Source organism: Calonectris borealis, chromosome 6 (assembly GCF_964195595.1).
Source record: "Calonectris borealis chromosome 6, bCalBor7.hap1.2, whole genome shotgun sequence".
Classification (NCBI taxonomy): domain Eukaryota; kingdom Metazoa; phylum Chordata; class Aves; order Procellariiformes; family Procellariidae; genus Calonectris; species Calonectris borealis.
This window is the reverse complement of record NC_134317.1, coordinates 30278113-30304369: the sequence shown is the minus strand read 5'-3', so window position 1 is coordinate 30304369 and position 26257 is coordinate 30278113. Positions and strand designations below refer to the sequence as shown.

Here is a 26257-nt window from a genome sequence, read left to right as displayed (position 1 = left end):
GGGAACGTGTACTAAGCATTCCCTAGGTGGCTGCATTTGTGGTGTTAGTCAGTACCGCCTCTCAGTGCAGCTTTGTGAAGCTTGGTTAATAAATGGCATCACTTTGGTTCCCGTCTCTCTGGTGCCCCATCCCGCTCTCTGCAGGTTCCAGTTCAAGAAGTGATAATACGCGGAGTTCAGACACAGCAAACAACAGAAACCCCAAAGGGGTTCTTCGTACACAATAATGTTGGTGCCAAATGAAGGAGAAAGTAAAATCAAGGGGACTGTGACTGTGAAAGGAGTGATGTGATTAAACGTATTTATCTGGGAAAAGGCCCTTACTGACGTGTGTTTTGCTGTGCTTTACAGGTGCTCTCCATCACCATGAGCTTATTTCCTAGAGGGACTGCAGGCCACTTGATCAGTGGATGTTAAGTCTCCCACCTGAAGGCGGGTTGATTCGGTTCCTTTCTACGCTAGGGATCGTGGTTGGTGAATGTGTTTGCCCCACCATCTCTAAGTTACTGGTGTGCCAAGGACAGACGTGAAGCAGCTCTTTCTCTGGATATTGATGTGGTATCTTCTTAACGCATCGCGACGCCTCGGGCCCACCGGCAGCCCAGGATATGGAGGCTCTTGAAGTTGATGACATTAGCCCTGCCTTGGAAGTGACTGAAGACTTTTTCAATAGTTTTGATACTAAGCTTGAAAAGATTGTGCAGCCCTCTGAGGTGTACGGTGTACAGGAGGTCCCCGAACTGGTTGGGCACGAGGTATTTGATCAGATAACAGAGAGCAGGAATCTGAGGAACGTCGCCTCCTTAGCCAAAAGTAGCTTCATCTGGGATCACTGCAAAAATGGCCTCTTGGAAACCAAAGCTCAGACGGCGTTCCCTGCCAAAGACCAGCGCGTGGTGCAGAGGGGAACAGCTGCTGACAGCCTTGCTTGGGCCGGGGAAGGGGAGACCGCGGCTTTTAACATCTTCAATATCTGCCAGCGGAGGAGAGACAGGCCTCGCTCGGTGAACGACATCCTGGTGCAGAATGAGGAAGCCTCCACGTTCAAGCCAGGACACAACAGGTCACGGTCCGATATCAGCCATGTAAACTGGGGAGTGGTCTTCACGGGCACCTCCCTGCAGCAGCCACCCGCGCCTGGGCAGGACAATAACTGCGCTCTGCTCTCTTACCTGGCGTTAACCAAGGGAGAGGACACCCAAGGAAACACAGGTTTGTGCTGATGCTTCGTTGTTTCTGTTGATATGAGGACTTTCCTATTTGATATTTGTCTTGAAACAGGAGCTGCATGTTTAAAAAAACCAAACAAAACCCCCAAAAAACAACTGTGAGGTAGCTCTTAAAATGATAGAAATCAGCATGGCTCTGTTGTCTCTGGTGTAGCTCTGCCTGCCTGCCTGCCTAAGGATCAGTTTTTAAACCAATCTTGACTTCTGTTCCTTTCATGGTTTGAAAAACTAAGCTTGTTTTACTTTTTGCTTCTATTATGTTCAGTTTGACTCAGGAAAAAACAATTTATTTGTTATGTATTTCTGATCATTTCCTTACCCGATTTTCCCAAACTAAAAAACCTTTGAATGCTAAAGCTATTGGGAGAATGGCAAATGCAAACAAAGGCAGTTTTCATAAAAGTTAAAGAGTGGCCATTAAAAAGAGGGCATACAAAGCTTTACTGTGAGGCCTGAGATCTCTGCTCTGTTTCTTTAAGAAATGTTGGCTATTCAGTCCATAAACAATTAACAAAAACTCAAGCATGCAGTTTGTGCTTGTCAATATTAAGACATCTCTGCCAGCTTTGTATGGGGTACAGGAAGTCTTGTTATCAGATTGAGGCAGGCGTCTCCAGTGAGCCGTACGAAGCGATATTTCAGCAAGCGGTACCTTTTCCTTTCTCAAGCACTGTGCTGGAAGAGGTTGTGCTCAGGGCTTCGGAAACACTGAACCGCTGTCTCCGTCTCCATGATTTATTTTGTAGATGCCAGAAGTGGACTGGGCACTTATGGAAAAGAAAAGCAGTTAGTGCCACAAAGGTTTTATAATCTAAATAAAGGTAGGACTTAATAAAGGAATTTAAAAACGAAAGGATTGTCAAAGCCTGCGTGTGTGTGTATGGTGGAGTGGCTCCAGTTATGAATAGGTAGCCTGTTTAGGGTTAAAACAAGCCTTTTGGGTTAGGTTTTCCAGATAAGTCAGCTATTTTGGAGCATGAAAAGCAGGTGCCTAAATGGTGGTGTTTGCGGATGTCTGCATATATAAACATAAACATATATAATATGTAGGTATAAGTGTACATATGTGTATATATATATACACACAAACCTGTAGGTTATTGTGTTATATTGTGACATAGTTGCTGTTTCCTGAAGTAGCTGCTGTTTCCTTGGTTTACAAAGGCAAGTACACCTGCTGTTATTTTTGTTTAGGGAGTTTTATTGCTTCCCGTAAAGCGAGGTCTCTGTTCTGTGTCCTTCCCGTGGCAGGGATGCAGAACAGGAATGCACCCAGAAGCCTGGAGACAGAGCTCCCCGGTTTTGTCAGCTGTATCCTGGGCACCTCATGGGTTTAACTTAGCATGTAACACCCAGAACATGCCCCCAGAAACACCATTAAAATGTAGCCATTAAAGGTCAATACACGTCCCTGATACTGTTTTAAGCTTAACCTTTTTGGCCCAATTTCCCCACGCAGCCCTCAGAAAAAGAAAAGGATTCTGTTACTTATGCTGTTTATAATAAGAAATACCTAAGCCATTCTGTATTTAAAGAGCTGTTCATGCGCTTATTCAGTGAGAGTGATTTCGAGCTGCCACTGGATCCCCAGGCTGCAAGAAGCAAGCCGCCAATCCCGTGGGTGCTGAGCAGCAGAGTCCGAGGCCAAAGAGGTCTCTTCCTTCTGTCAGTCCAGTGCTTGGGCAACTGCAAGAGCTGGGGTGCTGGGGTGCACCCTAATGCATTGCACCTTTGCCTGGGGTGAAGTAAATCACATTCCCCTCTCCCTTACGCACAAATGCAAGGCAGTGTGATGCAACTGTTCATAAAAGGAAGCAAAATGAAAGATGGAAGCAATGATGTAGGTTTTTCTTCCCCTTCTGGCAAACAAAGGAATTTTATTAGGACCTGCAGTGCTGGGACACCATTGCATCCAAATTCAGGGACCGCATACTGCAGTGTCTCCCGGCTCCTGGGTGAAGTCTCCGCACTTTCAGAAGCTGGGCTGTCTGCAGCGTTGTCCTCCTTCGACCCTGGCTCCCACTTCAGCTGTTCCAGTCCACTTTGCTTAGAGACGACAGACCCCAGGGAGATGCACCAACCCGCTGGAAGCCTAAAAGGGCCTTGCTGTATCCAGGGTCGAGTCTATAGCAGGACTTCAAACCAGCGTCTAGAACAGCTTGATAGAAAACCTTCCGTGATATAACCACGAGAGGAAGAGAAAAGACAAGAAACGCGCTCTGTGTACAGCTGGATCTAACAGTGGGATTCCTTGAGCTAGGTTGTGTCCAGGATTTAGTCGCCCCGTCGCAGTGTGTACCCAAGGCGTGCCGCTTCAGCAGGAGCAGCGGGGCTCAGCGGCACTCTTCCCAGCCCTCAGCAGGCACTCGTACTGTTTAAATGCAGTTAATGCAGCGAAGTTTTTCTCCATACAGAAAAAGTGAACAAACTGTGTTAGAGTGTGATATACTCTTTATCGTTACGATTTCACGTTAAACAGTTTGTCCTTGTGAGTTATAACTGTGAAGACCTCACATCTATAAGGTAGTTTTGTGAAGTACAGCGATATTAGCGCTCTTAAGAAAAACAGAAATGGACAGATTGCCATGAAGAAAGCTCTCGGTTTTTATGCTGCCTGCAATAGTGCCAGGTATCTTATAGCCCATCCGTTCCTCGATTTCTCTATGGTACCAGGAACAAGTCCCATTGCCGTGCTCAGTGCTGCCAGAAGCGTAGGTCTCTTCAAAATGGCTTTTTACAGAAGAGGCTCAGTATGGTCAAGTTGGGGGATCTTGGAGGTGAACCAAGCAAGGGAAGGAAATGGATTAGTAAGAGTGGCTGAAGAACTTCTCCCAGTACTCACCTGTAGCCCAGCAGCAGTCAGTACCTCTAAGGTGCTCGGCCCACACTTTTTCTGTTGCTTTTTGCAAAGGTGCAAGGCATTTGTCAGTGCTTGCTGTGTGCCCTCCAAGAGCCTTTCTGCATGGGGTGTTTGAGGGCAGTGGTACCTTCTTTGAGGAAGGAGAGCTGCTGTGCTCTGAAAATGCAGTCTTTTAACTTGTTTCCTTAACCTGTTCTGTTCAGCTGCTGTGCAGGCTTTAGAAGGTAGCCATGGTATTTCTTCCCTCTGTGTACAAGAGAGTCTGCCATAAGAGTGTGCTGCTACTGAAAAGAGAAAAGCAAAAGCAAGAAAATAGATGTTGCAGGTATGTGTATCTGGGTCTGGTAATTATTCTCCACAAGAGACCGAAAAATGTATTTTAAGTTTGGCTAAAAGCTGCCGCAGTGGTTGGAGGAGTCATAGTGGCCGCAGTCTGTGGAGACATCCCTTTCCAGGGCTTTAATACAGATTAAATGAATGCACATGAGATACTGAGAGCAACTTCAGCCACTCAGTCCTCACTTTGGTAAAGGACTTCCCTCTGGAGCCTGCAGAGGTCTCCCAGTCTTCCGAGGCTGGCCGAGTTGCTGCATAGATTAACTCTTCGCAATTTTTTTTTCCTTATCTTCATAGTATATTTATTATTATGACCTTATCTGTTCCTGCTGCTTGCTTTCTTATAATACAAATAAAATGAAACTGGATCCTTTCCATGTGCTGTGAAAAAAAAGGCTCTGAAAAGAAGCTGGTGCCTTTGGGGCAGTATCTCCTCAGGCCTGCTGGCAAAAGAGCTAGCGCGCTAGAATTGAGCACTGTTTGTGCTACGGAGCAGTGTCAAGCGGTAAGTGGAGCTAGCAAAGACGGAAGTTGTAAGCAAATTCAAGGCAGGCTTTTGTGTTTCTGGGCATGTGGCCTGGCAAACAAAGGGAGAACGCTGCTTCTGTAGTATCCAGCGAAAGCTTGCTTAGATCATTAAAACACGATGTGTGAGTAGTTATCTTTGATAGTCATGTGGATGTTTTCATTCAAACCCAGCCGCTCCCGAGAGTGTGGGTGCTATAGTGCTTTTCCTGGGTAGCTGTTTTGTTTGCCTGCCATGCCTGTGAGTTTGCGGAACTGCAGGGCTGTCATTGCGCTGAGCCCCTGCACCCTGACAAACTGTCCTTACTGCAGAAGGCTGGCGCCTTGTGCCCCTCTCCAGCAAGCAGCTATGGAGGTACTCAGCCAGCCCCATGATTTTGGCAGGGTGCTCTGTCAGGAAGCTGAGCCTAGGGGGTGTTTGCAGCACTGTGGCATGGCAAAAAAGACATACCAGAGAAAGGTGACTGCCTTAAAACTGGCCAACAGGCCCGAATTCTACTGTGTCTGATCGAGGCCAGGATTTCACTTCCTTCTTTCAGCTGACTGATTTTAAAAAATATCTTTTTCTCCCCCTCTCTTCACATCTTTTTATGTGGCTGGGAGCCTAGCCATCGTTCGGGACACTTTGAAGGTATGATCTTGTACTCAGAGTTTGTGCAGGGGATACTTCAAGAGAGGTTTGGGCCCGCCTTCATACAGCCCTTGTACATATCACATACTTTTCTAGTGTGTTTTGTGGAGGTGAGACATCTAAATCTGTATTCATGTGCAGCACACCACTGATTCACAGGTTGGGGACTGGGGGTGGTCCTTGAGTTCTGAGGAGTCATTTTACAGTGCTGCTTTCTCTTATTCTGGCGACCACACAGACTTTATGTGGGGGTGTTGTCTTTGTTTGCCAAATATCCTCACCTTCGGCAGCAGTAGTGGTGGCTGGTACTAGCTCTGTGCCCGTGACGTTGGCTCATGCAGCGTTTAGTGGTACACATCAGTGTGCTGAGCAGGTTTGTGGGGTGGCTCACAGAGCAGCAGACAGCAGTGCCATCAATTGCCGCTGCTGTTGTCCTGCTCAGGGCGGAGCTGCAAAGACAGCCAGCTGGAAGAGGGAGGTGCGGCAGGTACGGGAGCTGCTGCAGAGGTGGAGGTGGCCAGAGATCCTGAGAGGTGTGAAGCGTTCGAGGTGTGACATGCAGCCTTCATGCTTCCCCTCCAGTGATGGCCAGGTAAAGCCTAGCGCCTGACCCATCTACCAGGGAGGTTTCTGAAGCCTGATTGCCACTTGTAATTTTGCAAAAACACCCCTGCAGCACTGTCTTTTGTCTGCGGTATGTAGAAGCTGCACAGCCAGGGCAGACCAGTAGGCTGTTAATTGCCGCTTGGATGGCAGAACATTATAGATCCGTGGTGGTGTGCAGAAGATAATGGCGCTGTCGTCCAAGAGGCAGATGTGCGGAAACAACACTTCTACACCTTCCTCTCTGGAGAGCAGAAAGCCTCAAACCACTTGGAAGTAATCCCAGAGGCATTAAGCCAGTTGGAGAACCCCTGTGGCCAATTTATTTTCAGCATTAAAAGGTAGTCAAGAAAAAGGTAGCTGTACTGCAGAGATTTGGGGCCTTTCAAGATTTAAGGAGGCAAAAGTGTTATTTAAAATCCAATGTGAGTTGGATGCCCTTCACTGCGGGGGTCCAAAAGTGCCAGGGACTGTCTGTGCATCTAGCAAGAGCTAGCCCCTTCTCCCGGGAGGTTACAGCTTAAATACACCACACAGTAGGGATAGGGAGGGCGAGTAGGACAAAGAGAGGTGAGGTGCTTTGCCCAAGATCAAGTGGGAGTATAATTTGGATCAGCTCATCTGCTGGATGATACTTCCCCTCTCACCCCCCTGGCTAATTTGGGGAGTGCAGCACTTGTTCCCTGCAGGCTCACTCCTGATTGCTCCTTGGGCTTGGGCACCCCCCGAGCTGGAACCCATGGGGGGCTGGCAGAGAGCAGCAGCAGCGGAGGGGGCTCGGCTGGGCAGCTGCCTCGGGTGGAGGGAAACGTGACCTACTCCATTCCCTTGCCTGGGAGGCTGCGGGCGGGTGGAGGGTGATGGAGAGGGGAGTGCGGTGGGAGGCAATGGGAGGGGCTCTCGTACAGGGGATAAATTCACAGTGCAGGAGGATTACAGTAAGCAGCACTGATGAGCGTGGTTGTGAAGCTGTTCTGGTTAGGAGGGTTATTCTTTAAGGAGATTTTTGCTCTGGAGTTACGACACTCCATAAAGCTAATGAACAGTTTTCATCTCCTGGGGCAGTGCTGATTGCTTCCAGTGATGTTGTGATGACTTTCATAACTGAATTTTCAGGTTAGTTGCTATTACTCCCTTAGTGGTGTCAGCTAACTCTCCTAATGTGAACTGACCCTGTTTTTGTAGCTTTGACAGTCACCCTTTCTTCCTTCTTTTTAGAGCTGAATTGAATGGATTTGTAAAAAAATCAGCAAATCCATATTCATTTGATGTTCTCACTTCTTTTGCAAGTGCTGCTGCTTTATGCATCTCTTAGCTGGTGGTAGGTAACCATCTCTTTCAACTCATTACACTTCTGTCTCTTCCAGAGTTGAGTCCTGGTCTGGGTTGCTCTTGCACTTTGACTGAGTCCAACCTCCTTCTCCACTGCCCCCTTGGCACAGGCACTGTGTCAGTATGCACAGGCTGCGGGTGGTCTGCTCAGCAAACACTGTACCAGTGTTTGACTTGCTGCAGAGGAGCCAGAAGTATCGGATGGAGTGACTGGGCAGCCGGGATCCTGTAGACTTCAGCAGAGTTTCTCATATGTTTCTCGTATGATGCCACACCTGAAAGGAAAGGCATAAAGATTAATTTGTTCAGGTTCTTTATGCATCTGTTTAGGCAGTCCATTCAGTGAGGAGTTTTTTTGGTGAACATCTAAGCCAGCCTCATTAGCAATGCATAAATCTAAAATTAAGAGTTTGCAAGTTCAACATTTTCAAAGCAGGTTTTGCTTTCCTGAAGCCTAAGGAAGATGAAAAAGAGTGAATGCCCTTCTGATGGGAGAGATGCTGTTTCTTTATATAAATGAATGCAAACTGCTACCTAGTTACAAGTCCCATTGCTGTAGTGGTCCCTTGAAAAGAGGTGGCATTGGGAGAAGAACCCAGATTTGGCTCCAGGACAGCCATCTGCTGGAAAATTGTGGCTAAATATCCATGCCATTATTTCAGGACCAAGTGGAATCAGATATACTTGCCTGAAAGAGATATGCTTGCAGAGCCAGATGGGAAAAATAGGTGGGAAGAAAAGACTGTATTTTTAAGTAGGAGGGAAGTGGACATTGTGGATCTGAGTCACCGTGGCTGAGGCGCAGTTTGTCCCTGATCTAGCAAACCCCACCAAGCAGGTGACTAGTCCAACCCAATTTGAGAGCATTTTGGGTCCCAAAGGTGTCTGTTAAGCTCTGTGGAAATCAGAGAGGAGGATTGTTGACAAAAACTCTGTAACTTATGCTCATCTCTTAGAGAACCCGGAGAGGAGTGCCACCTCAAGAGACAAACCCCTCAGAAACTAGGCATCTCTGCTTCTGCTCTTTTCCAAGTTACTTGGTATTACGGTCATTAGAAATACTTCAGTGGTGGAAGACAGGGCAAGTTTTCCTGCTATACCAACAGGGACGCAAGTACATCAGTTGTTCGGGAGCATATATCTTCTGGACATGCTGAGACAGCACTGGGCCTCCCTCTCCTGCGGCGCTGGTTGCACCAACTGCCTCCACGTGTGGAGAGGGGAAGGTGTGCTCGGTGCAGGGTTCCTAGCCGGGACGAGCGGGCAGTTCCCGAAGGAGAGGAGGGATGCTGAGGAAGCTACTGCCCTGTTCCCAGCTGCTGAGTCGCTCTGTTTCCCCATGCCTCCTTCCCCCTCTTCTCTTGAAATTATAACTCCAAATGGCTCAGGCGTGGGCCATTTACCGTGATTATTTCCCTTTTTTTACTCTTCCTCAATTTATTCTCCCTGGCTCTGCAGGGAGGAAAAGAGATGCAGTTTCTGTCTGGAAGGTGGATGGCGAGATAGTAGCATTTGCTCTCTGAGTGGAAAGGTATTATCTGGCACGCTGCACGTCGAGGAGATAAAGGAGCAGAGGGTTGTAAAGGGAGGGGTATGTGTAGCATATGGATTCAACCTGTCTCTGCCAGCATCTATTGCCCTGACGTAAACAATACGAGGCATTTGAATTTTAATCGAGTTGGCTGCTGGTTCTGTCCCAGTTAGAGCGAGAGTCAGTGGAGCCGATTCACGGGAGCTTGAACGGAAGGAGTGGGGCGAAGGAGGGAGAGGGGGGTGCCTCTGTGAAAGGCAGGGATAGATAGCCTTTCTCTAACTCAACAAAAGACAAGCAAACCTGTGTGCAGATGAAGGAGGGGTGGCTGGGGGAAGGTTACGAGTTGTCTTATTATGGAGAAGCTTGAACTGTCATCTGTACTTGATGGAAGCGAGAGAGATTGCAGTTGGAGCTGCAGAAGCGCTGCCTCCCTGATTGGATTAATAGAAAGGGAAGATGACTCTAGAATGGCTGCCCATTATCTGCACTACAAAGGGATTAGTGTGGGTTTCAGAGAAATTAATGGCTTTTGAGTTAGCGCAGAAATACTAATGAATGTCAGGGCCAGAGATGTATGGTGAACAAAATTGGTTCTCTTACAGTGTGTGTGCGCGCGCGCGTGTATCTGTCCATTTGGGATATTAAAGTGTGCTTTTTCTCTACCATTTTGAGTTTTAGATTAGGCTTTCACTTTTCATATTTAGCTGAAATACTCTCGAGTAGCTTATTTGTCAGCAAGGTATAGCTATATTGATTTCTGTTCCACCTTTTCAGACCTAGTGCCAAAGTAGCAATTTTTTAATAGATGTTGTTATGATTTTAGTCGTTTATGCAGGAAATCTTTGCAGGTAAAGCGTAGAGTGCTTTGCACATGGTGTTAAATGCAGTCTCCATTCTGAGTAAGCGGGCGATGTGGGGAAGCTGAGGCTGAGCTGGCAAGGCGAAACTGAAGTGCCTCCTTTTTGTTAGTGTGGATGGGAGGTAGCATCCTTCCCCCATTTCTTAACCCCCATGAGGTTTGCATACTCACATTAAGTATATCAAGCAATTAATTCTCATGTATGTTCATTAAGTTTAACTGAAACTTGTCTACTTAATCCTTATAAATCCTTAAAGCTGGTCTTCCCTGAAGAGCTAGCCAAAGCTTTTACACTGTTGCTGTCCTTAATCTTCCTCCTGACCATACACGAAACTCTCACGACCACCTACAGCAATGCTTTCAGCCAGGGATGGGCGCATCTCCTTAGACTGTAGGGTACAGCCCAAGATCTGCTTTCTCACCAGTTGGTATCAGAAGCCCTATGGACAGTAACTAAGTCCCTTAAATAGTCCCTGACTCTCCTTGTGCCTCTGGGAGGATAGAAGACTCACTCATTAGCCGGCGGTGGTGAGAGTGGCTTGGCCAGCTAACCTGGCTGTGTTAGCTGGGAAGCCCAGTACACGTGGGCAGACAGTAACTTCTATACAGGCTCATCTTTGGCTCTTTGTTTCCAAGCTTCATCAAGCCCGGATGCTTCTGTTCTCTTAGCTCTGCATTGAAGACACCCTAGGTAAACCTGGAGGTGATCATGTCTAAAACTTGTTAGAGTGTGGCAAGCTGATGTGAGTGGTAACCTGTTAAGTTGAGACGCTGAACGTATTTTGTGCCTCCAGCTGTCTACCCTATCCCTCTTTCAAAGGCTGTCAGCCTGGGGCAGAAACCGCGAGTGAAACAGCTCCTGTATTGCTGCAGTTTGTAATGCTGCATGTTAAGGTCAATTGATGCTGATTTTGTTTTGACATAATTGTGCCATGCAGTGGATGAGGAGCTGTTCCCAGGTGGCTGCCTTGCTCCTGCGTCGGGAACAGCAGTCTCCAAGGGAGATGGACAAATGGAGGCAGAATCCTCTTCACCCGTGTCTGTTAATTCTGCCACTGTTGTAAGTCAAGACCCATCACAGGTACCCTTACTGGAAAGGTGAAGTAGAAGTCTAATGCGAGCAAGAATTTGTTCCTCAGGCTGAGTTGTTTTGGGGTGCCGAGTGTTAAAGTCGGCATTAGAGCGTACCAGTGAATGCCACTGAGTTTATACAGGAACCAACAAAAATTGCAGAGCCATGTGTCCAGCCCAAGGCGAAAACACAACGTTTGCATGTATTAATGGTGGCTGAAGTGGTGTAAATCAGATTGGAACAAATTTTGCACGTTTTCTAAAAGGAAACCTTTTCTAAAACTCAGAAATGTTTTAGATAATTCCTTTTAAATTTGTATCACTTTGGTGCCCGGAGTGACTCGTGTATGGCTGACTTTCTGGGGATGAAGAAAATTCCCCTCGACTTTACCTTGGGCCGAGGTTTGTGAAAGGGTCTGCTCCGAAGCACCTGCAGTGCTGAGGCGCTTAGGTGTGTGTGTTTGAGTCTGGGCAGCCTCTTACTTTTCATTTTCGGTCATGTCTGCTGGTCCTGAGCCTGATTCTCATAAATCAGCAGAGCTCCTCTCTAGTAAACAGAGATGTGCAAAATGTTCTGGTCCCGGGTCGTGCTGAAGCGTGGTAAGAAGCTGCTGTCGCTGGGCACGGTTCTCCATTCCCCGTGTCCCAGGTAAGTCCGGGTGCCCGGTGCCGTGCCCGGGTGCTGGCAGCGGGGCTGTTTCGGCCGGTTCCAGTGGCCCCACCGCGGGGCTCAGCTGCGCCCGTCAGCCGCAGGCAGGGCCTCCCTGGCAGAGCGCGTTTCAGAAAGGGCAAAGCACCGCATGGCGGAGTGAGGAGTGAGGAAGAAAGTGTGAGGAGCAACGCAGGGTGAGGGGAGGAGAAGGTGCTGCAGGCGCCGGGGCAGGGACTCCCCTGCAGACCCTGGGGAGAGCGTGGTGGAGCAGGTGTCTCCCCGCAGCCCGTGCGGGACCCCATGCTGGAGGAGGTGGAGATTTCCTGAAGGAACTGTGGCCATGGCGTGCTCGCACAGGAGCAGGTTTATCCTGAAGGACTGCAGCCCCTGGAGAGGGCCCACACTGGAGAGGGAGGAAAGCGCGAGGAGGAAGGAGCGTCAGAGAGGAATTGACCACGACCCCCCATTCCCTTTCCCCCTGTGCTGCTTGGGAGGGGTTGTGTGTGGAAGCATGAAGTTGAGCCTGGGAAAGAGGGGAGCATGAGGGGAAGGTGTTTTAATTTGTATTTGCTTCACACTGTTGAAATCTATTTTAATTGGCAATAGATCATGTGATAATATTGTACTCTTCTGGACTAGGTTCTGGGAGACTTGCAGCGTCTTGTTGCTCTGTCACTGTTTTCCTGGATAATCTCAGGAAAATTACTTTGTTTCTCTGTCCCTCTGTTTCCCTGTCCCCTTTTTGTGAACTGTTTTGGTATCTCTGGGTAAAAAAGTGCTGTATTCTCCTTGGCTCAAACGCAGAGTCAGTGCTTGTGTTTGATAATTACAACCTATCGGGTGAAGGCTATTTCTGTGATCCTATCCTCCAGATATATCATGTATGGGTAGGAGAGATAAGCCAGAATGATGTAGCAATTTGAAACAATTATTTAAAAATAATTAATGGTAACATTCTCATTTTGTTTCCCCCAGAACACAAGCCAACGTTCCCAAATATTCTGAAGAAGGGATACTTAGAAATTAGAAGAGACAATGACAGCTACTGGCAAACCTGTTACGCTGAGCTCTCCCCGTACAAACTATACCTGTATTGCTTGGACAGCAGTGGCAACCAGACTCTTCCCACCGTATATCCGCTCATGCATTTTCAAAGGGTCACTGTTACTGGTTGCGTTGAAACCAAGGTGGTGGACGCTGTCCTGTCAGACAACTCGCAGCTACAGCTGAAGGCAGAGTCCTCGTGGGAGGCTTTGGACTGGGGACAGAAACTCTGGGAAGTGGTGCGTGCCTCTGTGCCTGCTTTCACGAGACAGCAGGAGAAACTGGAGAATGTGCCAAAGCCTGACAGTAACAGTGACCTTTCTCAAACCAATGGATTGTTAGAGAAGCCTATGGAGCTCTTCCTATCCATGAATTTGACTGAAAACACTAAAGAGTACCAAAATATTCTCAAATCAGGGACTCTCTATAGGTTAACTGTCCAGAATAACTGGAAGGCATTTACTTTTGTCTTGAACAGGTCTTATCTCATGGCATTCCAACCGGGTAGGCTTGATGAAGATCCTCTGCTGAGCTACAATATCGATGTGTGCCTGTCAGTCCAGACAGATACTCAGGATGGCTGTGACTCTTGCTTTCAGGTCATTTTTCCTCAAGATGTCCTCCGCCTGCGTGCAGAGACCTGTCAGAGGGCCCAGGAGTGGATGGAGGCACTGAGAGCAGCAGCCAATGCTACTAGAAGTTTAACTCAGAATCCGCAGGTCACGCTTAGGAACAAACCTAGAGATCGGCCCTTTGGAAACGATCTTAGAAAGAGCAAGCGCCAATCTGTGACCACCAGCTTCCTGAGCATCCTGACCACACTGTCTCTAGAGAGAGGGCTCACAGTTCAGAGCTTCAAGTGTGCAGGTAAGCAACCAGACTGCAGCATCTGCACCCACTCCCCTTCTGCAGGAAATCACTTGGAAGAGCATGTGTGTGTTTTAGCAGCGCACAGCTGTTCACTGCCTCTCACTATGGCCACAGACACTTTCTTTGCTCTCTGTAAAATGTGGATATTCAGGGATTCACCTGCACTTGATGAGCAGTGCTGAAACATTAGATCTTGCACATATGGCTGCCTTACAGGATGACTGAGCTGTTTTCTTGATTCTGGAAAGGTGGTCCAGAATCAAAGCAATTTGAATTCTGGATACGATGCAACTTTCCAACTTCAAGCACTTTTGTTTCCTTTTATTACTGTGTCTCTTCCAAGTCGTTTTTGAAACTCATTTTCAGCTCTGGGCCTTCTGGGGAGACTCCTCAAAGCATATATGCTTCCATGAAACACCATCATTTGGTGACGTGTGTTCTAGTACTGAGGTTCAGGCATGAGCTCATCTGCTCGGTTCTTCCCTTGAGGCAGTGGTGAAAACATGACTTTAAGCCTCTGCATCTAATTGTAATTCTCAGTTCATTTGACTGCTGACTCTAGTCCTAGGCAAGAGCATGATTTCATCCAGTTTGGGAATGAAGTGAAAATAGAGAGGACCTGTGTGAATGCAGTTCGTTGTCCTTTTACTTTAGCAAGGGCACCTTTGAGGAGCAAATTTGGGAACTTTGTGCCTAAATTGTACTCTGGCTGGCTTTAGTTACGCTCACTTAGAAATTGTCAGCTGTATCAGAAACAGCTTTTCTGGAGAGTTTTCCTCTTTTGTTACGGGAGCGGTGAGGGTCCTGCCTCCTCCCCACTCTGCTCTGGCATGGGGGAGCTCTCTGATGTGGAGGTCTCCTGGTGCTCTGGAACCACACATGGCTCGGGGGGGTCTGTGCGGGCCCAGGACCTGCCGGCTGGCCTGGATCCCTTCCAGGGTAAACCTGAGCCCCAGAAGTACTGGGTTGCCTTCAGAACTGGCTGTGGATACGGCTGGGTTTGTCCCTCTCTGGTAGTCACCCATAGGTGGTGTTCCTGCTCACCTCTCCACAGTGCATGGCACCCACCTGGTAGCCGGAGCATGGTGAAGGTTGGCCTCACTGCAGTTAATGATTTGGTCACAATATTGGGGCTTCTGCCTGAACTCAGTTCTGTTCTTGCCCACAAACTCTTTGTGTGACTTCATGTCAATTTTTTCTGGGAGTAATTATGTGCCAAACTACTGCTGAAAGGGTCCTGTGATAGCTCTGATTACCTGAACACTATCGGACAACGGTCATGTCTTACCTCTGACGGTAGTTGTGGGAGTGAAACCTGCAGGGAGGCTCTGGGAATGGGTCAGGTAAGTATCCCCAAGGTGGATCCGGCCCAGTGTGTTACCCAGCAGACAGTCTTGTGAAACTCAAGAAGACAGCAGAATTAACAGCCACATTTTAAGATAACATCCCAGATGACATTAAAACTTTATTCCTTTCTCCTCATTTCTTTTAATTCAAAGCTCGGTAGGAAATTTTGTAATTTTGCTTTATCCTCTGACTGAGGTCCAGGAGAGTTTCAAGCGAGCATTTCCAATGACCTCCTCAAAAATAGTATCAGGCCCTGGATGGCAACAAAATGCATGTCTCCAACGTGGAACAGGTTTTAGTCTTGCATTATGTAGTATAGGAGGAGACTTTTCTGTGGGAAAGGGTGGATTTCCTCTCCCAAATGTGGGACGATTCATCTGCACCCACTCATGTATTCCCACAAAAATAAGCTGCTCTGACCGTGTCAGGGTTGCATAGAGCTCTTTCCCGATACACGTGAGGCATTCCCAGTGCTCCTGTGGTCTCCTTTTAGTCTGCAAAACTGAACACACACTCTTGTGCAGAGAAATGTGAGTTGCGGAGAGTCTGTGAGAAGCCGGCCACCGGGATTCCCTGTACCCGAGGATGGGGGTGCGCAGCTCTTACTGTGGGAGCGGACCCTTTGCCATCTGCCTTGGAGCTGGTCTTTGAGAGTCGGCTGGAACTTCTCGCTGTTACCACGGCGCAACGAAATGAATAATTGTAATTATAACTGGGAGAAACTGGGGAAACTTGTCTGGCTCAGAAAAGCTTGTGCTGAGGAGGCTTCGGAGGCACACCAGCAAGCTGCGGCGCTCTCCTTACCTTGCTCCCCGCGGGCAGTTTGCGCTGTTCCTGGCTGGGCTGCTGTTTCACCCGAGGGGCCTGCTGCTGGTAATTACAGCTTGCGGGCATTGAGAGCGGCGTTCCCCAGGGCTGCCGGGAGGGGTAAGCTTGGAAAAGGATGCGGAGGGGGGAGGAAGAAAAGTTTTGCTGTGAATTCTTCAGCCATTTAGTGCAAATTCCTGTAATTACCGTCTTTGTGTCCTGTCCCAATGGCACATAATACAGCAGAAGCCTTTCCTAATTGAGACCTTACAGGAGGTACAAATCCCTCCTTTGTTCGGCCTGACAAATTAGTGCCAGAAAGTGGCAAGGTCCGAGTGGGAATCAAAGGCAGGCAATACAAAGATGGAACTTAAGGCTACAGTAATAACCCTCTCTAGTCCTGCAGGGGTGGGAGGGAAGGAAAAGTAATGACCAATGAAAAATGAAGGGGTTTTTTGTTATAAATTCCCTTGACATGACAGCACCTCAGGGCTGCTTTATTTATTTAGGAAAAGTGATTAAATAGTAATACAACAGGGCAGACCATTGTCTCTCGAGCTACCCCCCCTTCCTACAGACCCCTGCTGCCTTGGCTAATTGATTGACAATGAACCTCTGATAAAGAAGGTTGTTGGGAGGACCTGATGGGGACGGGGTGTTTTTTTTTTTATTATTTTCTCTTTGCAGTCTTTGTGGGGTTCCCCTCCCCGATTTTTTTCTGTTTGAAATGCCCTCTGCATCCCCCTTTCCTTTTCTCCCTCAGTAAAAGCTTTTCAAGGGACTGCTCCCAGACAAACAACTGACACTCACAAGCAGGTAGGGAAGAACGTGAATGTCTGCACCTCGCTATTGACAAGTTTATCTTGGAGTCTGCCTAGCACTTTTCAACGTGTGATATAAGCCAGGGCGGTGGTGTCAGCCGTAGTCATGGGGCAGGGGCGACGAACTGTTGATACACCGGAGTCAGAAGGGCAGCTTGAAAAAAGTTTTCTTTTGCTTGATCAGCGATACAAAAGCTTTCCCCACATTTCTAACTCTTTGTCTTACTGCAGAGGGCAGGACATTATTTCTCATAATTTCCAAAAACGAACTAATAGGCCACTGATTAACAGTGGAGAGGCATGGTTTTATAAACCCTTTTACCTTTGCTGCCATTATTTGTATTTTTGGCTTGGAACATGAATACATTTTGGAACATGGGGTTAACTAGAAACTGCTGGCACTGGAATGGCAGCCTCCTCTGTCCTTTGCGTGTTCATGTAACTGCAGGCGTGATCTTGCCCAGTTGCTGGGGTACAGCAGTGTTCCTGCGGGAAGTGTTTGGGGCTCTGAGCAAGAGTGGCATTTGTGGGCGTCGATCTGCTCAGGTGAGACTTTGGAGGGACCTACCCCTTGTCTTCAAATGGATATGAAGTGAAAGTTGCTTGCAAGTCCAAGCTGGTAAATATCAGGTTTTATGATTTGTTCTTTAATATGTAGGAAATAAGAGACATGCATCGTGTTAGGATGATCTGTTGGGGGGGGAGGTGTTACTATTTTTTATGTATTTATTTCACCTAGATTCAAGAGAAGTCCCCAAACTGTTCATGTTGCAAATTTGGGATGAGGTGCCTTCCATCAATACATGTGTTTGGCAAGTGCAGCATCTTGCAGACAGCAGTAGCTGCTTGTGAGTGCTCCAGTGGCTGTCCTGTCTCCCTGTTGGGCTGTCTATGGGCTGCTGGGGAAAGGCAGGCGTTTCTCCTGGAGGTCTGTAAGGAGCAAGTGTCCCCAGCTGCCCTTCACTATTGCTATTCCATTGGCATGTTCCTTCACATTTCCATAGATGGGAAAGACAAACGGCCTCTGCCCTTGCCTCCTGTTTTTGCATAGCTCTTGTTCTTTTGATGTCTCTCTTCCTTCTCACCTTTTATTTTTTTTCTCTCTGTCCTTTATTAAAACAAGCACTTTTTCAGTGAAGTCAGCTATGTCTGCCAGGAACTCTTGTTGCTTAGACAGCAAGTCCTAATGGATGTGGGAGTTTCTGCCTTCTGCAAATGTGTTCTACACCCTTTTGTTTGTCTGTGTGGCTTTCCTTGCTCCTCTTCTGGGGTGCCTTCTGTCTTTTCCTCCCTGCTTTCTCCATGTCTCACTTGCCAAAAGGATAAATACTGCTATTAGGGCTCCACTGACTTGGCTGGCTGCGCTGAACACTAGGTGCGGAGAAGCCAAGGATAGTAAATGGGCTATTTCCTGAGCTGCAGCCCTGTCAAATTGAGCAGCAGGTGGAAAGCTGTTGGCTTTCAAGGAGTCATTCTGCCTGTAGTGCTGTGATCATGTGTGTAGATGGGGGACAGTCCAGTGCAACGTGCCCAGCTCCTGCAGCCTCTGCTCTAGCTCACCCCACTGGTCTGAAATCAGCCCCTACTGCGGTGAAAGTAAAGCTCCCTTTTTTTTTTCCCCCCTCAATGAAAAGAAAGTACTTTCCTAATAGCTTGCAAGCCAGCAAGTGTGATTAAAAAAAAAAAGGAAAAAAGAATTAGCCAGGTGCGATGTTTCACTTTGTTTAACTTCTCAAAACCCATATAGTTGAAACTTCTCAAATCCAGATAGTTGAAAAGCATGGGTGCTCCTTCCTTGAATTTAGCAAATACTTTGTGAACTCGTTACACCCAGCACCGATTTGTAGCATGTCACTGAAATAAAAATACTAGGGGACAAATCTTAGCAAACGTAGCACAATAATAAAATACCAGAAGGTCCTTTGGGAAGTTGTCAGCACTCTTGCCACATTTTTAGTCCCAAATAACAATTGTTCTCACCTGTCCAGGGCTTTTAGGATTGTGCTTTCTAAGTGCTGTATATATTTTGTGCTTGGTTTCATTTCAATTGATCTCTTTGTTCAACACTTCAGCAGCTTTTTGCCTTCCCTGTATTTGAGAGACTGTAAAATCCTCTGAGAATGTGTTTTGCACTGTAAAGGTTTTATTGTTTAAGTATCTTCACTTTAGACCACAGTTTTCCAGTCCTGTATGTGACTTTTGGGCCCTGTTTCTATTGATTCAAAAGTAAAACTTCCACTGCTAACAGTGGTATTTCTAAACTCTTATTCTTTGTTAGCCAAAACCAGCTGAGCAAAAACCATTGTCCATGGCTAAACTAGTATTTGGAAAATACACCATGTCTAAACAAGGCCACTGACTTGTTGGGAGGAGCGGGAGGAAGGTTTGCAGTCAAGGGTGGCTTGAATTTGTGTAGCAAGGAGCACTTAATTTACAGTGGACCTACATGTTTCAAAACACAAGGTTGCTGGTCCACGCTGCTTTGCAATGTGACAGCTCTTGTTTGGGGAAGGATCAGAAGATACCGCATGGTATCTCTTTTACTTGCTTGAGTTGATTATACCCGTGATCAGTTATGATCACAGAAGCCATTTAATCTTCAGCGGTAAGGTGAGTGAGCTCTTCAATCCAGTTCTAAGATGGCTTGGCTAGGGGAAATGGCAGTGAAAACTATTAGCTTTGCCTGAGCTGGGAGAAGGTAGGTCCTGCACCTTCCTGGGCTCTGGCTGGCACCTTCGCAGAGCGGGGTTTTCCCCTTCATAGGATTTGGTTTGGAGTTGGCCTGCTGCTGCCCAGAAGGGCAGTCTAGCTGAGTACTTGGCCAGTTCAGTGCCTGTCCTGCACCCTGATGTGCCCTTTGCAATCCCCAGCTGGTGTTTTACAGACTTCTTTGCCTCAGCCCTGCAGGCGGAACAGCTGATACAAATACCTTGGCTGATAAATCTACATATTCCGCCTGGCAGGGTTAAAGTTTTAAGGCCTGCGCTGCCTGTGTGGGGATAGGTGACCCCATCACTCTAATCTGCCTCTGTGAACAACTCTGCAGGTTTTCAGCATGTTCTTTTTTTTTGTTTGTTTTTTCCCATCACAAATAAAATATTTGTGCTTATTTCTTTTACTGTTACGAGCTCAGTTCTGCTGTGTGTGAGCATGTCTCTGCTCTCAGAGTAGGCTCTGTGTTTGTCCTTGGCTATGCCTGGTTTCTTCCTGGCTTGTGGGTGCTAGGTATCAGTTCCACTGCCCCCAAAGAACTCCTGGTTACTTGGGGGGTTTTTTTTTGGTCCATTTATTGTGTGAAGCCAGTCTTGATGAATCTTTTGGCATAAAGTTCAGAGAAGCCCAAAACCAGGGAGTCTAAATGTCCAAGTCTTACCTTTGTTGGGATGGAAATAGCTACATCTGGACAAAAGGAAGTGTTTTCGGACCCGAAAACTCCAACACACACACCTCTCCAGTTTTTTCTGGAGAACCCAGAGGTTCCCCATGAATTCCATTACAAGAAACAGCTTTATTTGTTGGGCTAGCATCTTTTAAATCAGTCAAGCCAGCTTTTGCTGATAAAGGTCTTGCCTTCACAAAAGGGCAAAGGCAGGGTATAGCTGCACAACACTTTTTCTGCAGTTGAGTTTATACCAGGCCCCTGAATTGGTTTGGGACATGACTCTTAATTTAGTTTCCTAAGAAAACAAAGCTTACGTTAAGATGCTGTTTGCTCACAGTTTTACCTCTGCCCCATAAGTTTTGAATCCACTTGGCTGTTTTAACGAAGTTTAACAGAGGAGAAGAGGTGGCAAAGATGTGGGAATCTTAGAGGTTTTACAGAAGCCGGCATTATAGGGAGCCCCTCTTAGTGCTGCTCTGGAAAAAAAAAAACTGCGATGTGCACTGTGCACAGGTTTTGTTGTTTCTGGTTTTTTTTCCAAGTCCATACGAAGCTCACAAAAAAGTAGGCAAGGTGAGTAAAGTGTCAGACTTTGCTTGGAGGTTTATGAGTTTTGATTATTTCTTTAGAAAGAGAATTGCTTTGGAAAAAAAGTAATGCTGGGAAAAGGACAAAGTGTAATGCAGATTAAAACCTGGGTAGGCATGAGGGAAAACCGAGCTGGATTGTTGGTGTGTCTTCCTCGTGAGGTTGAGTTTTCCCATGGGGGAGTGAGTTCTGTGCAATAGATGCACAGAAACCAAGGCCAGCAACTGAAGTCATTCTCACCTTCTCTTTCTGTTTGTGCTGAGCAGCTAGAGCAGTGTTGTATGTCTGATCTAACACTCTGAAAATTTGTTGCTGTGCTCCTTCTTCTTAGTCTGTTTTATGGCTTTATCAAGCTTGAAAGCATTTTGAAGTCTGTGGGTCATTTTTTTTTCTTCATATTGTTTCTAAATGAATTAGCTTCTAAGCTAATCTGTCACAGATTTAATTATGGTACATAATCACGAGGGAGTTGCTTTTTCCTGATACTGAGCAAGGAACTTTATTGAATAAGGAAGACAGTTGTGTACTTAATTCTAGTTTGGTCTTCCACTTTTTCTGTTTCACTGTGGAGCTCCTCCAATCTTTTCTCGCTAAAAGATTAAAGAAAAAGGTATCTGGATAAAAAGAATAGTTGTGTGCATCTTCCTTGACCGTAAGAGTATGCAACGCCCTGAAAGTGGCAGAAGTGGTGTTTTCCATGCTTTGCAGAAGAGGAATTATAGTCAAGTGTCTTGGATTCTTCCTCCATACTGTCCTCACCACCACCTTAAGTCAAGGAGAGAAACTTGTTATAACTTTTTAACCTCATCTTCCTGTACTACTTTCCTCCTGAAGTCTTAGCACTTGGAGATGAGCCTCTTGATGTTGATACTCCTGCTCTGCTCACAGACATGTTGTTGAGAGATTCATCTGTGCCCAGCAGCACTTTCTTGCTGCTATTTTTTCTAACCCCTCTTTTCTTTGCTTGATTCCAAGGCTGTTTTGTTATATTTTCTGTGATGAAAGGTTTGGGATTATTCTTTCCCTCACTTTGCTAACAGTATACCTACAGCTACACTTCTTCCCTCTGTAGCTTGCTCTATAAAATCCTTTAGGTAGGGATGATTTGGGGTGATAGTAAATATCGCAGTATTCTCCTTGCTCTAGGCTCAGGGTTTGCCAGAACTTTGTACAGATGTTATATGGATAATATTCTGTGTGAGCATTAGGAATAGGTGAGAGAGGCTTGGTGAAAGTTATGCTGCTTTTTTCCCCCCATCCTGTGGAAGGTGCTTTCTCTATCTATAGGCAAGTGTTTTCTCTGCAAACATGAAATGGTCCCTTCGCCCACCCCAAACTATTTGTTGAGTTGTGTTATCGATCTCTGAGGGGGTCAGCTACATCTGACTATCTTGCTGGGAGGGGTGCTCAAGAGTTTAAAGCCAGGAATCAGTACTATCTTTGCTTCTGGTAAACATGATGGCAAGTTTATGTACCTGAATGTCCAGGTGCAGGATTTCCAAGGGCATTAAGCCACAAGCTATTCCTTCCTCCTCTTCGTTCTCTCTCTCTCTTGCTCTATTTTTTTCCATCTTAAAAAACCAAAGTAGCATAAGTGGTCTATGCCACAGAAATATGTTTGTCACACTACATCACTTTGAACTGCATAACATCAAAGAAAATCAGTGCTTTGATAACTTGATTTGAAAGGATTGTAGAAATAGCCATCATTATGAATCACAACAGATAGGAATGGAAGGGATGGTGATTTTCAAACAGCAAAGCTTGTAAGGTAAGGGAAAATGTAAGGTAGGTGCCAGTGCCACATTTTCATCTAAAATACCCCAATCTTACAACTGTTATGTAGCTTTGCAGGATGTAATTTGCTTGAGGATATGAAGAGGAGTGAGAAATACTCCGTGTAAAAATGTGTTTCTGAGGAACAAGGAAACAAACGTGGGCTCAGAGAAGGGCTGGAATAAAGCAGCAGCTTGGGTAGCAGCTTTTTCCACTTCCTCTTTATAAAACCACCCTTCCTGAAGGGGAGGGCGTCCAAGATTGCTTGCTGAGACCCTCGTCACCCCGGAGACCTTCAGTTCTTACGGGCTGGACATAGGGAGGAGGCGGGAAGCCCCCCCAGCACTTCTGTGCTTTGTCATTCCTCTCCTGAGGAAACTTTCTCCGTGGACTGGAATGAGTTTCTGGCTCTAGGAGGTTGCAATAAATTAGGCCTTAAAATGGTGACTTCTCAACTAGAAACATTTTAGTTTAGGATGATGGCAATTCAAATTGGAGTTTAGCTTATTCTTGCCTTCAGTCTAACGGATGGGAGCTAGGGCACTAAGAGAAACTAGCAGCCTGCGGAGTGGCAGGGAGGGCACAGTGGCAGTTAGATGGACCATGTGTCCTGTTCCGTCCCCATCCTCATCCCCCAGACGAGTAAGGTTTCAACAGCATTGAGTTAGGAGACTTCAGTGTCATTCAGACACAGCTTTACCACTAATACTTCATCAGCTGGTCCAAACACATTGAGCTAGAAAATACTACATGTCATTCAGCACTCTCTGTTTCATCCAGCGTGAGGTGATGGCTGTATGTAATGAGTGCTGAAGTTGCAGCCAGTTGAGGTATGAAGACAGATGCTTCAGTGCTTCTCAGTGACAGGAAATTCAGAGGCAACTGAATTGAGGATAAAGTGAGGATAAAGATTCAGACCCTTCCCTTCTTTTAGCAAGGCTGGCATGGAAGAACGTGCTGTACTGAGGTATTGCTAACACAAACATCCTCTCTGACAGCTTGTTCCCATTTAGCTTGGGAAAGGGGAATGTTCTCTTTCGTAGATTCCTTCATCTTGCTCCGTGAGGAGAGGGCGTACTTCTCTGTTTCCTTTACAGAGGAGCAAGGTTTACCTCTGTTGTGCTTTTAAAAACATGGGCTCCATAGCAACAGTGTGAGTACCTTCTGCAAGCATCTTCCAGGGCTCCTAGTCAGATGAATGTCATGTCAGACAAACAGGACTGGTATTTCATGTCTTGTCAGCTGTTCAAAACCTTCACCTTTATGTATGAGTTCATTTTAAAAATTGGAATAGTTCTATATGTACTACAGAGCTCTGATACTGAGCTTACTACCAGGTGTGCCTGCTGACTTCATCCGTAATAGCATAGTGGAGCAGGACTGCATGGAAACTCTTTTAACTGACTAGTCAGGAAAGTGCTTTTTTAAAAAAAGAAAAGAACAGGTAAGGAAAGATGGGAAAATGTGTGCTTTGCACTGAGGGAAATAAGAAGTTGTTGGCTCCTAAGTTCTGATCCCAAGCCACAGTCATAGGTCATCTTTTTTTGTAACACACTGCTGAATTACTTGAATTGACTTTATCCCTATAAAAGGCATACCTTCATTCTTTCTGCCCTAAAAATATTATTTCTACAACGATGATAGTTTGCAGTCATAATGTTTGGGTTTTCTGTTTGATTATTAGCTAAGATGAGATCACATTTTTGCGTTATGTATGTTGAGTTACACCACTGAGATATATGTTTATACTTATGCTCTGATCTTATGAATGGTAAAGGAGGAGACATTAACATAAGTATCTCTTTCATCAACAACCCATTCATATATTTGCCTTTTTCAAGAAACTGCATATCCTCCCTTCAAAAAAAGGGAAGGAGGAGAGAGAGATGGAGACAGGACAGGTCCCACACTGATTCACTGGGTAGTGAGTCAATGGCCACATGGCTCTGGAGTGTGGAAGCGGAGGAAGTGAACGAATTGGGTTGGTCAGTTTATTCTAATTATTTTGATTAGAGCGGAGGGGACATGGTAGCATTAGCTAATAGGGTGAAGGAGGAGTTCGATTTATGCCTATTGAGCTGCAATCTTTCTTCAAATCAGGATAACTTCTACTGGGGGAAAAAGATGCATTCAGCGGGAGAAGTTACATACACCAAACCAAATCAGTTATACTGACAAAAGCAGTCAGTCAGTTGACTTCTGCCTGAAAAACTCTACTTAGCCAATCCTTTTGCTGTAGAAGTGATGTACAAGGATTCTGCTAATCAGCATTACTAACCAGCTCCAGCAGAGACCGTCTGAGCATACAGCACATGCCGGAGTGTGGCTCTGGTGCTAATTGTGTCTGTAGCTGTAAATGTCATACGGGGACACTAGCATTTGAAGGAAAAGCAGAAATACTGTCGTGTGTGCTGTGTCAAAGAGGTGTTAATAACAACGACAGACATCTCATTATATCTTATCCAAACATTTTTAGCCTTGCTTCCTGAGCAGGTTGTTTAATGTGACTGTGCTGTCTGTCTTCAACCCTCCACTCTAACATTATTTGAACCTGTTGGCTCGTTTTAGCCATGGTTGAGGGAAAGACAGAGGTGTCAAATACACTGAGTTTCTATGTGTTTTGTGAAAACAGATGGTGAGGTGAAGGAGAACTCTGCATTAGGTCTCTCCAACTAAAGCAGCAGCTTTTGACTACATTGTTTTACCCCAGGGACTCCACACAAGAGGGCATGGGAAGCGGCAAGGGATCCAGCTGTGAAAAAAGTCTGGGAGACCTCAGACCTTGTAAGACACAGGGTAATCCAATCGTAAGGGAAAAAAAAAGGTGCAGGAAACTGAGCTGTGTCACTACTGCTAGTCAAGGACTACTCATTCGCAATGTGACTGCTGCTCACAGTTATTATTCATGGTCTGACTCTGGTTTGCCATGGCTGTGCTAATTCTGTGGCTGAATCCGACCTGCCAAGTCAGCATCCCTCTGGCTGTCAGCAGGAGCTGGCTTCAGCTCCTCCAGGCAGCCAGTGCTGGCCCATTCTGTTGTGGGGAAAATGGGAGCTCTCTGGAGCAAGCACCCAGTACTTCTGTGGTCTGGTGGTTTCTGTCTAGGCCTGAAGGTCATGGTTTTCAGATAGCCATGGCTTTTAAATGCCCAGTGTCTCAGAGTCAGTCTTCTGCCTTTGTTTCTTGAGAAGTGCTGAGTATCCTTTGACTGCTTTCTGCACTCTTTGTCATAGATGCCCAAGTTAGTGTATGCTTGTTCAGTGCTAGTCCAGGGATACTGATACTTATTCCTCTATTTTTAGGGAATGAGAAATGGCTCATTGGTAAAATAAATAAAATGTAAAAATGGTCTCAGATAGGGGAATAATTACTTTTCTTACTGCATCCTGAATGTGTACCTCTGGTATGGTGTACAAACCCAGACTTTCCCCCTCTCTCTTCTCCAGGCTGTCAGCGCTCCATAGGCTTGTCCAATGGGAAAGCCAAGGTGTGCAGCTACAGTGGATGGTATTACTGCAGCACCTGCCACGTGGATGACAGCTTCCTCATCCCCGCACGGCTGGTTCATAACTGGGACACTTCCAAATACAAGGTAATCTCCCTGCAGGTTGGCTTGCTAGCAAGTGAACTGAATTGCTCTGTAGATAGAAACACAGATATTGCAACAGGTTGAAGGTTACAGGCATTGACTGCTAATACTGTCGTCTTTGTCCCTCTTGCCAGAATGAGCCATGCTCTCTCAACAAGACAGATGTTTTCGTCAAAATTTCCTTGGCCAGGTCTAAGGCATACTGTTACTGGAGCAGCCGTGCTGCTCTTTCTTGGTGGTATCTTTTCCATCATTGCTTATCTGGTTGTTCAAGAGACAGGGAGGGACGGAACACTGAAACCTCTCTTCTAGCCCTAATCTTTGCAGTTATTCCGCCTTTGAGGAGTACGTGTTTCATGAGCACTAGGGACTATCGATTGGCACTGCTTGGTGATGGATGC

The 26257-nt window shown here is 46.4% G+C and overlaps 1 protein-coding gene across 1 annotated transcript in view; it reads left to right on the top strand.

Moving 5' to 3' along the window:
• The first annotated feature begins 418 nt into the window (after nucleotides 1-418).
• PLEKHM3 (pleckstrin homology domain containing M3) overlaps nucleotides 419-26257 on the top strand; it is a 73514-nt gene continuing 47675 nt past the window's right edge. Inside the window, exons 1-3 of the mRNA XM_075153462.1 lie at nucleotides 419-1212; nucleotides 12608-13543; nucleotides 25714-25859. Coding sequence (XP_075009563.1) covers nucleotides 609-1212; nucleotides 12608-13543; nucleotides 25714-25859 — 1686 coding nt within the window. The 5' untranslated portion in view covers nucleotides 419-608. The remainder of the gene's footprint in view (nucleotides 1213-12607; nucleotides 13544-25713; nucleotides 25860-26257) is intronic.